The sequence below is a fragment of the Myodes glareolus genome, chromosome 7, assembly GCF_982192425.1.
Source record: "Myodes glareolus chromosome 7, mMyoGla1.1, whole genome shotgun sequence".
NCBI classification, from domain to species: Eukaryota; Metazoa; Chordata; class Mammalia; order Rodentia; family Cricetidae; genus Myodes; species Myodes glareolus.
In genome coordinates, this window is record NC_142032.1 from 28479940 (window position 1) to 28493060 (window position 13121).

The 13121-nt window shown below is 37.2% G+C and overlaps 1 protein-coding gene across 1 annotated transcript in view; it reads right to left on the reverse strand.

Moving 5' to 3' along the window:
- Positions 1–524: 524 nt before the first annotated feature.
- The window catches only part of LOC125403378 (lipase member K), a 45693-nt gene continuing 33096 nt past the window's right edge, over positions 525–13121 (reverse strand). Inside the window, exons 7-10 of the mRNA XM_087908679.1 lie at positions 11774–11920; positions 10137–10208; positions 7531–7602; positions 525–2499 (exon numbers count right to left, since the gene is read on the reverse strand). Coding sequence (XP_087764805.1) covers positions 2260–2499; positions 7531–7602; positions 10137–10208; positions 11774–11920 — 531 coding nt within the window. The 3' untranslated portion in view covers positions 525–2259. The remainder of the gene's footprint in view (positions 2500–7530; positions 7603–10136; positions 10209–11773; positions 11921–13121) is intronic.

A 13121-nucleotide genomic window follows, 5' to 3' on the forward strand; every position in this document is an offset into this window, starting at 1 on the left:
AAGATGTCTCTGTCAATTCTAGAGTTTTGGAAGTTGCTTACAATGTACTTTCTGTTTACTTAGGTAATATTATATCCTTCTGGAGTCTTTGATGGAGTTGAAGTATAGTTATAATTATAGTTTTCCTTAGTTATCATAAAAGATAAAGTTGATATAAATATTGTAACTATAATTCTTGTTTGATACCTGTTTTGTTATATGTAACTTTACTATGTTAAAGTTAAAACCTTCCTTTTCATTTGAACAGAAAAGGGGAGGTGATGTGGGATTCCCCTCTGTATGCTGTGAATACCATTGGTGAATAAAGAAAATACTGTGGCCTATTGATAGGGCAGAATTTAGGTAGGGGGAAAAACTTAACTGAATGGTGGGAGAAAGGAGGCAGAGTCAGAGAGAAGCCATGTAGCCCCGTTGGAGACAGATGCTAGAACTTTAGCCAGTAAGCCACAGTCACTTAGTGATATACAGATTAGTAGAAATGTGTTAAGTTAATATGTAAGAGTTAGCCAATAAGAATCTAGAGCCAATGGGCCAAGCAGTGATTTAATTAATACAGTTTCTTTGTGATTTCGGGGCTAAGCAATCAGGAACTAACTAGCAGTCTCCCTGCAAGAGAGACCTTTCGGAACACACAGGCCATGTAACAGAAACCCCAGAGAGGGCATGCCACTGTAGTACAGCAAAAATCTTCACAGAACAGAGATAACTGTAGATGTGCTCTTCGTGAGATACAAAATAAGCATCAAAACTTTTTTTTGAAAATACATGGACAGTAAGACATTTTCCAACATTATTGAAAAGAATAAAAATAATTCAGCAATGTAAAGTTAAATGTCGAACATCCAATAAAAACTGATTATGCACACAATAAATCAGGAGATCAAGACTGGGATAAACAGAAGCCTATAGAACAGACTAATAAATGACATTGATGCCTACATATGCAGAAAGTATATTGAAATAAACATTAAACAATTGCTCTTCAAAGGAGAGGAAAAAACCACAGTGTTCAAGGAGACAAAGAGGAAAGGCTGCAGACTTGTGAGTCCTTACTCCAGAAGAGGAACAGTTTTAAAAGACTGAAAAATAACAACAAAATCCACACATGGGAATGCAAATTCCATTCTCAGAAAATAGAAGTCTTCTAGAAATAAAAGCAAAAAGACTTTTTCAGATAGATACATGCTGAGTGAACCAGTCATTAATAATCTACAATTCAGTGCTTAAGGAATCTTATTAGATCAATGGGTAACAGCTGAAATTAAGATGGAGGTAGATCAAGATTTCAAGCAATTATATCAACATATAATATGCTGTAATAAATGTGTTGTGTAAATATGTAATATAGTATTACATAATTATAAGATTGTAATTCTTTACATTATGCTTTACATTATTACATACTTAATACTAACTATGCAATTAATAGAATAAAATATTACATTTATTATATAATTGCTATATTTTAATGGTTGGTAGCTTATTATTAGTGACAACAATAGAACAAAGTTAATAACTTATAACCATGCACATTTATTTTGTCACTGTTTTGGAGTTCATGAATGTAGGCATGTTATTGCTAGAGACCCAAGCCCTGGGTTGCACAGGCTGCAATCAAGATTGCTTTTACAATGGGAAGCTTCAGTACAAAAGAATACGCTTCCAGGCTCAAGCAGAGTTGAAGCAGAATTTATTTTCTTGTGGCTGGAGATTGGTTGACGGTCCTGGTTTTTGCTGGTCATTTGCTGGAGACTACTCTTATATCTGAGAAGTCATTCACTGCTCCTCACAGTGTGGGTCTCCTCATTGTTCTTTTTGTCTCAAGCCAACAGTAGCTCTTGCTTTAGACTTTTTAAACAGAATGCCAAGACTTATAATATAACGAGATAATGGCATTCCACCATCTTTGTCAAATAGAATAACCTAGCTAGAGGTATGGCACCTATCAACTTTGCAAACGCTCTTGATGTTACTTGCAAATGAATAAACGAGTACTGTAAATAGTTTCTGATTATCCATGCTGTAGAATGACATTTGCTCTCCCTAAATTAAAAAAGTTGAATCACTGAATCTTCAATGTGAGTATAATTAAGTTTAAATAATTTTCCAAGCATAGGTCTCTCTCTAAGAACACTGAATTCTTTCCCTCACGAAAAGGAGGGGAGAATACAAGCAGAGAACTATCGTGATGCCACCATAGGGTCTGTCTGTCTCAGTATTACTGCAAGACATTCACCTGCTTGTAGAAAGAGGGTGCCTTTAATTTTGTGAATATTCTTCCATCATTCTAATCAGGTCTTGGTAAATTTCCCACGGCGCATCCTGTCCAAGGTAAAAATCCAAATGATTGTAGTGTGGGATCTCCTTGTAGTAGATAAGGTTGGCGACTTTAGGAAGCAGATTTTTAGTGTCCTCGGCATCTGCCACAACATCCTGTCCTCCGCTCCACATGGCTGTTGGGACCTGCATCTTAGTGATGTTGTACACAGGAGGTGTAAGCTAAATGAAGTGAGGGAGGGAGAGGGAGAACTATATTATTGAAAGAAATAAAGCCATTAGATATTGAGCTAACTTTTCAAATCCCAATCTGTTGAGCTTAATGATATGTAAACATGAAAATAGTGTGTTAGTCAGTTCTCCACTGCTGTGAAAAAAATAAAATAATGACTAAAAAATTAAGAAAGGTATACTCTTAGAATTTCAGACGTTGTAGTACCTAATTGACTGTCTTGTTTGCTTTTAGGCCTGTTTTGAGGCAGGACATCATGACAGTAGCACACAGCTGAAGAAAGCACCCACCATCAAAGCCAAGAATCAAAGAAAGCTTGTTCATTCAATAATGCATTAGGAAAACAAAGGGCAGCTGTCACACTCCTGTCTTGCACTTTGGGGCAGATAGGAAAGGGTACTTGAGGAAGAGTGTTTCTTAAAAAAGAAAGGGTTTCTCTTTCCCGTAGAGCTTGATCTGAGAGTTGTCCTTTTCAATAACTACTTGGCAGGATAGACATCTCTCTCATGTGCAGAAATCTGGGCACGGTGGGTTTTTTTTTTGGTTTTTTTTTTTGACAACTGTGCATTAGAAAGCATTTCAGAGAACATTTATACCAACATATGAAAACGAACACTTGAAATATGTCTAAAGAGATTTATCTGCACACATAAATAGTGTGGTATAGGGCTAAATACCCAGCAAACTTCCCTTACACATTCCTCTTACCTAGATCCCACCTTCTCTGGGTACCCGTAGAATCTCATTATTTCCCAAAGCCCTTTCCTCCAAATGCTATTGAATACCTTCTTTTCCAAATTCTGCGTACTTTTCTGCCAGTTGCCTCAAAGTGAAGATCTGATCTATTGTTCTCTTGTTAGCTCTAAATCTGCACTAGGACTCTGCTAGGATTTTCTCTGTTTTGCCATTGATTCTTTTCAGGAAAACAGAGGAGAAGATATTGCTGCTATGGCACAATAAACTAATACCTCTCTCTCTCTCTCTCTCTCTCTCTCTCTCTCTCTCTCTCACACACACACACACACACACACACACACAAGTCCAGTTTGTCCTTCTTCCTCTGTATGGGAATTATGACTGAGTACTTCTATTCTGTGGGAATGACTTCATGTTCCCATATCTCTCTGAAGAGTCTGAGAAGTGCCTTGGCCCCTGAGTCTAATGTAGCCCCCTCCAACTCTTCCTCTGTGATGTCATTCATTCTGTGATGGGGCCTTTCTGCATTTTGTTCTCTTGATAGCTTCCTATACCTTACTCCTGTCAATATTTAATATTTCCTCATCATCTCTGGCATATGAGTGACTGCTGAAGTGTTTCTTATTATAGTCTACATGGACAGTATTAGGGTCATTGTATAGGGTGTCAAAGTATTGTTTCCATCTTTGTCTTACTTCCCATGGTTCTGCTAATAAATGACCTCACCCATCTTTAATCACTGAATCCAAGGAGCATATCTGGCAGTTATTTGTCTGATAGTTTTGTAGACAAGATGTATTTTAATATGGAGTTTAGTCTCTTCGACCTCTTTGCATAGACCTTACATATACACCTCTCTATTCTTCACTCTTCTTTTGACCTCCCTGCACAGATAGCTGCGGTGTTTTGCTGTCTGTGGATCGCCTCTTCATCAGATCTTTAGCTTTATTCTTTCTTCTGCCAGGTTGATCGTCTCTGCAGTAAGCCATTCTACTGGTGTTGCTCTTTTTGTATATGAGACCCTTGCCTTGAGCTTCCTTCTTTACAACTCTGAAACTTGGACAATGAAATGTTCCTCAAACCATTGGCTGAATATGTTTGAGATGGCATGTATCAGGATTTTAGACATCACACAAAGAGACAGGCTGCACAATGAAGACATGAAGAAACATCTCCATCTATAGACAGAAGTAAACTCCAGATTACGGTAATGGCATTTGAGCTACTTTAGCCATGATATGAGAATGGACGGTGGCACATACCCGAAGATAGCACTGCTTGGAGGAGTGCACAGGAGAAGGTGAAGAGGAAGGCCCCAAAACCGATGGATAGAAAGCATAAAGGCAGACTGTGGAACCATGGGTATGATAATAACACAAGCATCTAGGAATATCTAAGATAGACAGCTGGAGAACCATTATAAATGGGATGCCCATGCATGCTTAAGCATTGCTGGAGTATAAATAATGATGAGGTCACACCTTGGTCTAAATGACCAAGTAAGTATCCCTGCTGGTCCTTCTGTGCCCAAAAGACCCACCATAGTGACTCAGTAGCATCGGTCCACAAGTCTAAAACTAGATCAGAAGATTTTCTGGCACCTTGCTCCTCAGCTAGGATTTTCCTTTGACTTTGAAATGTCAAGAGCTGTGTGAGGTAAAGTCACCATGTGAGTACTATTTTGGAAAGAGCCAATGAATAGAAATAGAAGTCTATAAGGAAAATTGGAAGTGAGCTGCAAATACAGAGGAGAGAGAAGATCTAATGATACTGCAGGAAGCAAGAGTTCTCTCTCTCTCTCTCTCTCTCTCTCTCTCTCTCTCTTTCCTAAAAAAGATTTTGGTTCTGTTACTTGAGAATGAACAATTGACTTCTGTAAATAGTTTTTGAGTATCCATACTGGAGAATAAAATTTGTTCTCCTAAAATTCAAAAGTTGAGTCTCTAATATTCAATGCGACCATAATTAAGGATAAATGATAATCCAAGCATGGATCACTCTCTCTAACTCCACAGAATAGTTGGTCATACAAAAGCTCTCTTTCCCTCCCTCCCTCTCCCTTCTTCCCCCTCCCTTCATTCCCAGGAACATACCCTAAGATCACACAGGCACACATTAAAAATATAGCTATCTTCAAGTCAGAAAAAGAATCTCCTCTAGCCTCGATGGCACCTTTGCCATGGACATACTTCCAGTACTGATGAAACAGGGACAAAGGTGAAGACACCAAGGGCCCCTGAAAGCTTTTTTATTTTTTGCCCAATAGAATTCTGTTTGGGGAAGATCATGACAAGGTGAAAGGGCATCTCAAGTATTCTTCCGAAAGTGATGCTCATGCAGAGCTTACTGGTATAGTTAGGTTGAGGGTTCCTTTCAGTTGATGGGCTGATGCCTGGGAGTTTGAGCTTTTAAACAATAAAAGTATATCACCCTTCTTATCTATTAGTTGGGGGATTTCTGGAATGTGATAAAGGAAAATTAGTAGTTCTGAGAAAACAACACAGAAGGTAGAGAAGGAAGTGAGTGTAGATTGGCACTGGCTAGTGTGTGAGAGGAAGGGGGTTCCAGAAAGCCTGGCACAGTGTCCTAGATGTAAAGTCAAATTAGGGAAAGCAGGAGCTGGCTTTTCCTGACTATGATTTCCTTAGGCAGCAGGGCACAAAGCAGAAACACTTAGCTGCAAAGATATAGCACAATAAAAAATGAAAACAAAACACAATGCAACATATAGACATCAAGAGACATGGGCTAGCTTTCAAAAACAAAGTCAGACCCAAAGTCTCTTGAGCTGGAATCCCTTTACTCCAGTTAAGTGATTACTCTGATAAGAAGGCAGGCATTGACAAGAAAGAATATCAAAAATGAATATTAAAATTCTGCTTTAAATTGTGTCGGCTAACTTTTGTTGGGAATTTTTAGTTTATTTATATGTTGACAGTGAGAGATTATATTTATTTATTTAGAAATTATATTTCCTTAGCAATGAAGGATCACTAGTGATTTACATCAGTAATTTTATATCAGTAATTACACCGTTATAATTTATATTGTCATTAAGTGAAGTTATGACTAAAGGCCTTTTAAATATGCAAAGTTCATCATCTTTTTTTTTGTTTAGTTTTTTGAGACATGTTTTTTTCTGTGAAACAGTCCTGGCTATCCTAGAACTCACTCTGTAGACCAGGCTGGCCTCAAGCATAGTTCTTCTTCCATTTGAGTCTCCACCAAAAGTTCCATGCAAAGTATCCATATCTGATCCTCTGACACCCCATATGTATGGTTGTCATTCCAGTTTATAGATACAAAGATGAAGTTGATAGCTCTGATCCCATCTTCATCAAAGTATGATCATAACGTGTGATCAGCATCTAAATTATCTTCTTAAAGAAACCACAAACTCTTGGTGGAAGAAGGAAGGCAGTTATCCAAAAAGAAACATGTCAGCTTGCCAGGATGTGTTTGGTACCTGTCCTTGCACCCAAACCCATGCATGTACAACTTTAGCAGTTTGGGAAGACAACCAGATTTTTGAAAACATTAAAAATAATGGATTTTATCTATTTATGCTATTTATTCTTTGCAATTTTTAAAAGCTGATGACAATGTTTTATGTTTTTGTGTTTTATCTCAGTCTGCTATCAGGAAGTCAAATAGTGAATGGGTCTTCCAGCATAGTTAGAAAAAGTAACAGTAGCTAATACCATACACTCTTTTAGTGTAGGATATTCATTTTCAACCTTGACGACAAGATGTAGCTTAATATTCTGTTGCCCATTGGATAGTATCAGTTCTCCCTAAAGATGGCAATTTCAGATTGATGTGTTGCAAATGATCTGTAGATTGGGTTCTTTAAAGTAATAAAGGCCATGCTGAGTGACTTCTAGAGCAATGGGAGTTTTATTAGGTGAAGATCTGTTTTAAAAGTGGGGGTCATGTTTTCTAATCCCGTTTTTTAAAGCAGTATTAACGAAATATTGAGAGTTCTGGTTTTTTTGTTTTTCTGGTGAAGGAATGAGTAGTGAAAAAAAATAGAGAAATAAATTTTGGATCCAGAAATCCTTGGGTCATATTCTAGTTATTTGGCAGTTTACTTCCTTGAGCCTCTAGGAAAATGAGGACAATAAAGCTTGCCTCAAGTAAACATTGTGAAGACTAGAAACATTGACAGCACACATAAACCCAGGAAGCATCATGTGCTAGCAGCAGTAAACAATGCCTATCAAAGCCAATGCAGAGCTGGACATACTTAAACACTTGAGTGGAAGCTGTTCTCGCTGGCTCCTTGCAGTAGACCACTGGCTATGACAAGCATTTGTGTTGCTTACCTGATTGAAATGCATCATGTTTTGGTTGGCGTTGCCCCAGTCAAAAGCTTGGAGTCGACCAGAATTGACAGCCTGAGATGAAATAAAAGTAAAAATCACATTAAAGTGACATAACTAAACATTGTGCATTTAAAACTAATAAGCAAGAAATAAAAAAGGAGGTTGGTAACATTCTCACTCATTAGAACACTGATCAATAATGGAAATGAACACTGCTTCATAGGACTGATATAACCTTTATAACTTTCACCCATGTCTTCTGAATGAAATCTGCAGATAACAAAGCTTTCAAATGCTACATTACATGATGGATTTCATCAGTTTATATCTGCACATGTTTATAGAAGCTTGAGCCACACTTTCCGAACACTAAAAATGGTTATGGCTGTTATTAAACAACTATGGAGTTTACTGCCCCCCCCAGCAAGTGCCCTTATGCTATTATGAATTCATTTCCTATTACTAAACATTATTTTCATCATTAGGAAAAGATTCAGATATGTGGACTGCCCACTGCTTTTGTGCAGGGCCAAGCCAGTGTCATGTCAGGCTGTAAGTAAGAGAGGTGGGCTGGGTGCTGGAAACAGTGGTGATGACTTGCCTTACAGCTCAGTATTTAGACGTTAAGTATGTGAGCGGAAATATTCAGACATTTATAGTTTCTCTGATTCTGTTGTTTGCCACCTGTCACCCTTGTGGAATTAAGGAGGCAGATACACCAGATTTATATCAAGCACTTAATTAATTTGTATTCACTCATGATTTTAATTCTTTTATTTTAAATTTTTACTTCCATAACATTATATATAGTAGTTTTTAATTCTTTTATTTTAAATTTTTACTTCCATAACATCATATATAATAGTATATATCATATATTATATACATTATATTATTTATGATGATACAGGCTATATTTAAATATATATTATACATAATGTTATGATATAGGTAAAATTTAATGGAAGTAAAAATGTGTGTGTGTGTGTGTGTGTGTGTGTGATATTAAAATTCCACACAGTTTAAGCAATGAGAGGCAACAAAGCATATTATTTAGAATCTGGAGTCTAGAGTCTAATCCGATTGTTTTATATCCAGACTTGATATGCGTCTTATGCAGTGTAAGAATGAGGACGGCATTCCTCTAACTGGATGCTGACATGAAGTAGGAAGATGTGTGCAAAGCATTCAGTCCCTGGTAACACGCAATGGAGCACCGTCCACCAGCTTCACTACAAGTCAAGTATGTTTTGTTTGAAACCCTTGAGATCAGCTGTACTCTTGATTTTTAAGTTTTTTAAAAAATTATTTCTTATTTTGAAACATTTGCATGGATTTTATGTATTGAGCATGTTTAATCTGAAGATCCCCAATTTACCCTGCTCCGGATTCTAAAGTTTTTGAGTGTAAAGTCCTGGATTAGAGAAATCCAAGCAGTATTGTAGTTAGATAAGTTCCAGCACTCTTGCCTTAGCTGTCTGTCTACATTATGACCAAATGTTATATCCCCATTGTTTCTTCATTTCTGTCAAAAGAAAGAGTTTAACCATAGCTGCATAAGGCACCAATTGCAACATTTGTAGAATGGGCATGTAAGTGCCTTCATTGAAAAATTTTCATGCGAATCAGTGAGATGAAGGAAATAATATATAAAGAGCAAGAAGAACATGCAGTAAGTGGCTCATGAACTGTAAGTATGACCATTATAGGGTGTACCCCTGTCTTCATCAGGAGTGGGTCTCATGCTTAGATCCGTCTTTAATCGTAGTAGCATAAATTCTATCTATTCCAAAGTGAAGCTTCCAATCTTTCCAGAAACCTTCAGTGCTTCTCCTACTATCTGTAATGGATTCTCATTTTCAGCTTAAAAGCAGGTAATAAGGCATTATTATACACGTTAAAATGCAAATTACTCTCTCTTACTAACTCATTTTATCTCATAAACAGATAGATAGGGTTATGCTTATTTTGCTCAATTCCTTTAAAAGGATGGAGCTAATGTGACCGATCAGTAAGACAGGCAAAGTTACAGGAACAACTAATGTGTATTCATGTATATCTTGGCCCAGAAACTTGTACAACTTAATTGAACTTGATTTATCTGTGAGCTTACTGGATATTGAGTAATCTTATTTAACAAAATTATAACTGTGGGCAAACCCACAAATTGTTTGCCTTTCTTAATCCCTTTGTAAAATTTCTTCTGTTCAGAATAAAGCATTCTCTTTGTACACTGAACAGCCCCGTGGGCTAACTGGAAGATGAACAGGTATTTCTGGAACAGGCTGCATCATTTTACATAAAGTTGGACCAAAGCTAATGATTTCCCAGAAGAGGAAAAACAAACCTTCCCCAAACAGGCTGAGGGAGGAACCTAAGGATGAGAACTCATTCAGAATGTGTGGGTTGCAGACTCCTAACCCAGGCACTGAAGACAAGAAGAGCAAATGGCAGCAAAGGTCATCCAAAGGAGGAACTATTGCTGGTCCTAGAAGCAGCACTATGATTGGCAGGTACCTGCACGCCCTGCACGGAGCTCTCTGGGATCACCCCTCAAGGATTTTGCAGACGCTTGAATATGTCAGTCGGGGAGAGAAAACATGTACCTGGGCCCAGTGCAGCATGTTCTGAACAGATGTTCCTGCTTGACTCTGTGCCAGGTAAACATCCAAGCGACTCTGTAAAGAGATCATTTCTCACCTAGAGGCTACTCAGGACAATGTGCAGACATTTGAAAAACACTTCAACTTTCTATATATAATAACAATTATCATCTTTAGGGAAAATGTATTTTATATCTTTGGGGACACTATTAACCAAAGAAACCCACCACGAAGGACATTTTCTTCCCAAGGCTTTGTTCTCTGTCCCGGATAATAGTTTTCTTCAGTCCACAGAGGACATCTGACTGGTTGAATGCAGAAGTTTATGTACCTGCTCTTTATGGACTCACCTCACACTTTCAAAGGGTTAAAAACTTTAGTAACCCTTTACTCTACTTTGTATATTTTAAAAAGAACATTAATATGAAACTTTGAGGGGCTGGAGAGATGGCTTAGTGGTTAAGAGCAATGAGTGGTCTTGCAGAGAGCCCGAGTTCAGTTCCCAGAACTCATACGGCAGCTCACAACTGTTTGTGATGTCAGTTCCAGGGGATCTGATGCCCTCGTTTGACTTCTGCAAGCACAGCATGCACATGGTACATATAAAATGAAAATAAATAAATAAATTAAAAAATAAATTTAATACAAAACTTAGCTCAAAAAATATTGGAAATAGGTCTACATGTTTCTACTCATTTCTAGGTCTTAAAAGTGTCAAATCTTCCATGGGGCTTTTAAATGTTTGTAGGATACAATTTATCATATGTATATGTATATATATATATACACATGTATACACACAAACATCTATATTCTGGATGATATTCTTTCACAATTTAAAATTTGTTTTTAAATATAAGAATCATTTTTCTACCAATTGAGCATCAAAACATTTTTCAAAATTACTTCTATTTATCTTCAATGTAAGACTACTGAAAAAAAAGTTAAAATCCCATGGCTTGAGTTTAGAACATCTGCATTATTATTAGTTACGGGAGTTCCACCAAAACTGCGGTGGGCCTCTGGCTGCGCTGCGCTAAAGTATCTGTTCTTCCAGATGTTGTAATACCCCATTATCCAGTCCTTAGCTGTCAGGTAAAAATGGATTTGACCAAAGAGAGCCTCTGTTTTTAAGGGTATTGCTTTATTATGTATTTTTCAAATTCTTGGGCCAATTTGCTTATCAGATGTATTTTCACTTATATGACATTCTTACATCTCCATGATGAGCCAGCACAGTTTCCTAATAACCATGTGAAATGAGGAAAGAGTGTATCAAAAAAATCTTAAAACGAAAAGGAAGAACTAGAAAGAACTAGAAGTTCTGTCTCAAAGTTTTTTTTTCTAATAACCTTATTTATTTATTTATAAAAAATTTTCACTTTCTCCCCTCCTCCCAATACCGTCCCATTCCCCCCACTCCCTCTCCTCCTACCTCTCCAGTCCCAAGAGCAGTCAGGGCTTCCTTAAATGGTAATCAACTTTAAACCCTGGTTGGAGCCAGGAAGATGCTAATTACATCCCAAAAGACAAAAAGGAGGTCATCAATGTGGTTTTCCATAAAATCCAAAGTCACCTCTCACTCCTAATCCTTATGTAACAAAATCATTGGCTTCCAGGCAGTGATTACTTATACCTACCATGTTTAAGTTTTGGCGATCAAATCCACTCAGAGAAAACATGAAGTTGCTGCACATAAGATAGAATATCTTATGGTTGCACACTTTGGTGGCAAGGAATTGTTCAAGCAACGTGTGAGAGGAGAACATTTTGTCACCAAACAATACCTGCAAGATAGGTGTAAAGCATCATTAAATGTCATATACATGGATGTCAACAGTGAAGCGTGCGTGTTCATTCATGCAAGGTCAGGGCAAGTGACAGTACTGAGCCTGGATGAAACCAGGAGGCTGGTGAAACTTTATCTCTGTACTCCACCAAGGCTTTTCATGAGAATCTTTCATTGAGACGTTTTGGGCATGTTCCCTTAGAAAACAGCCTACCCAGGAATTGGCAAAACTTCAAAAAAAAAAAAAAAGCCTTTCTACATGGTTCTAGCTTTTCTTTCTTATAACCTAAGAAGAATTTACTTCCTATTTGTCTAGTATTTGTTACTGTACAATGGGAAAATTGAAATCTTCTAAGCAGAGCCACCGTGGAGGCTCTAGATCACATTTGAAGAATGTCTAATGAAGTTCCAAGAACCCAGCAAAGTGTTCCAGTACAATAACTATTATCCTAACTGGTGACTGAAACAGGCATTAAACCTTTCCTTTACTGCTTTTCCAGAAACAAAAGCTGTACCCTAAGTAGTGGATCTCTGCCGATGGAACTGCTGGCAAGGCTGCAAGCCGAGTGCCCTTTCTGAATTCTAGAAATCCATCACATCACAGAACTCATTGAGTCCCTGTGTGTATCAGTCAGATATGGCTTTTATTTTGTCAAGCAGTGAATTTCACAGTATTAGGATAAATTACGGAGAAGGTGAAAAGATCATTTAGAAACAACCAACTGCTGTTAAAACTGGCAGAGATTTCTCCTTTTTATTGACTATTGCAACAAATAACAGCAAGACAATAATAATAGACATTTATCTGTATTGCAATGATGCAGTATAGGTCTTATACTTTGTTAAACTGGAGTCAATAAATTAACAAATAGTTTAATTTTCTTCAATTCTAAGTTTGAAAAAATTATATTACAGAATTGAAAGGGATTTCTATTTAATAAACATGTATCTACTAGTCTATGAAACTTTGATAGAATATATAAAATACTGTGACCTAATTAGTATATCTTTTAGGTCAAAGGGAAAGAAGACAGAGAGAAGGAGAAAGGAAAGAGAAGTAGGAGGGAGGGAGAGGAGAAGAAAGAGGAAAAAGGGAATGAAAGGGAGGAGAAACATTATATTCAATTAAACTGGTTCAAGATTCACAATTCTGTAGGCCAGAAGGCAATAATAGGTTATTACAAAAATAATCTTATTCA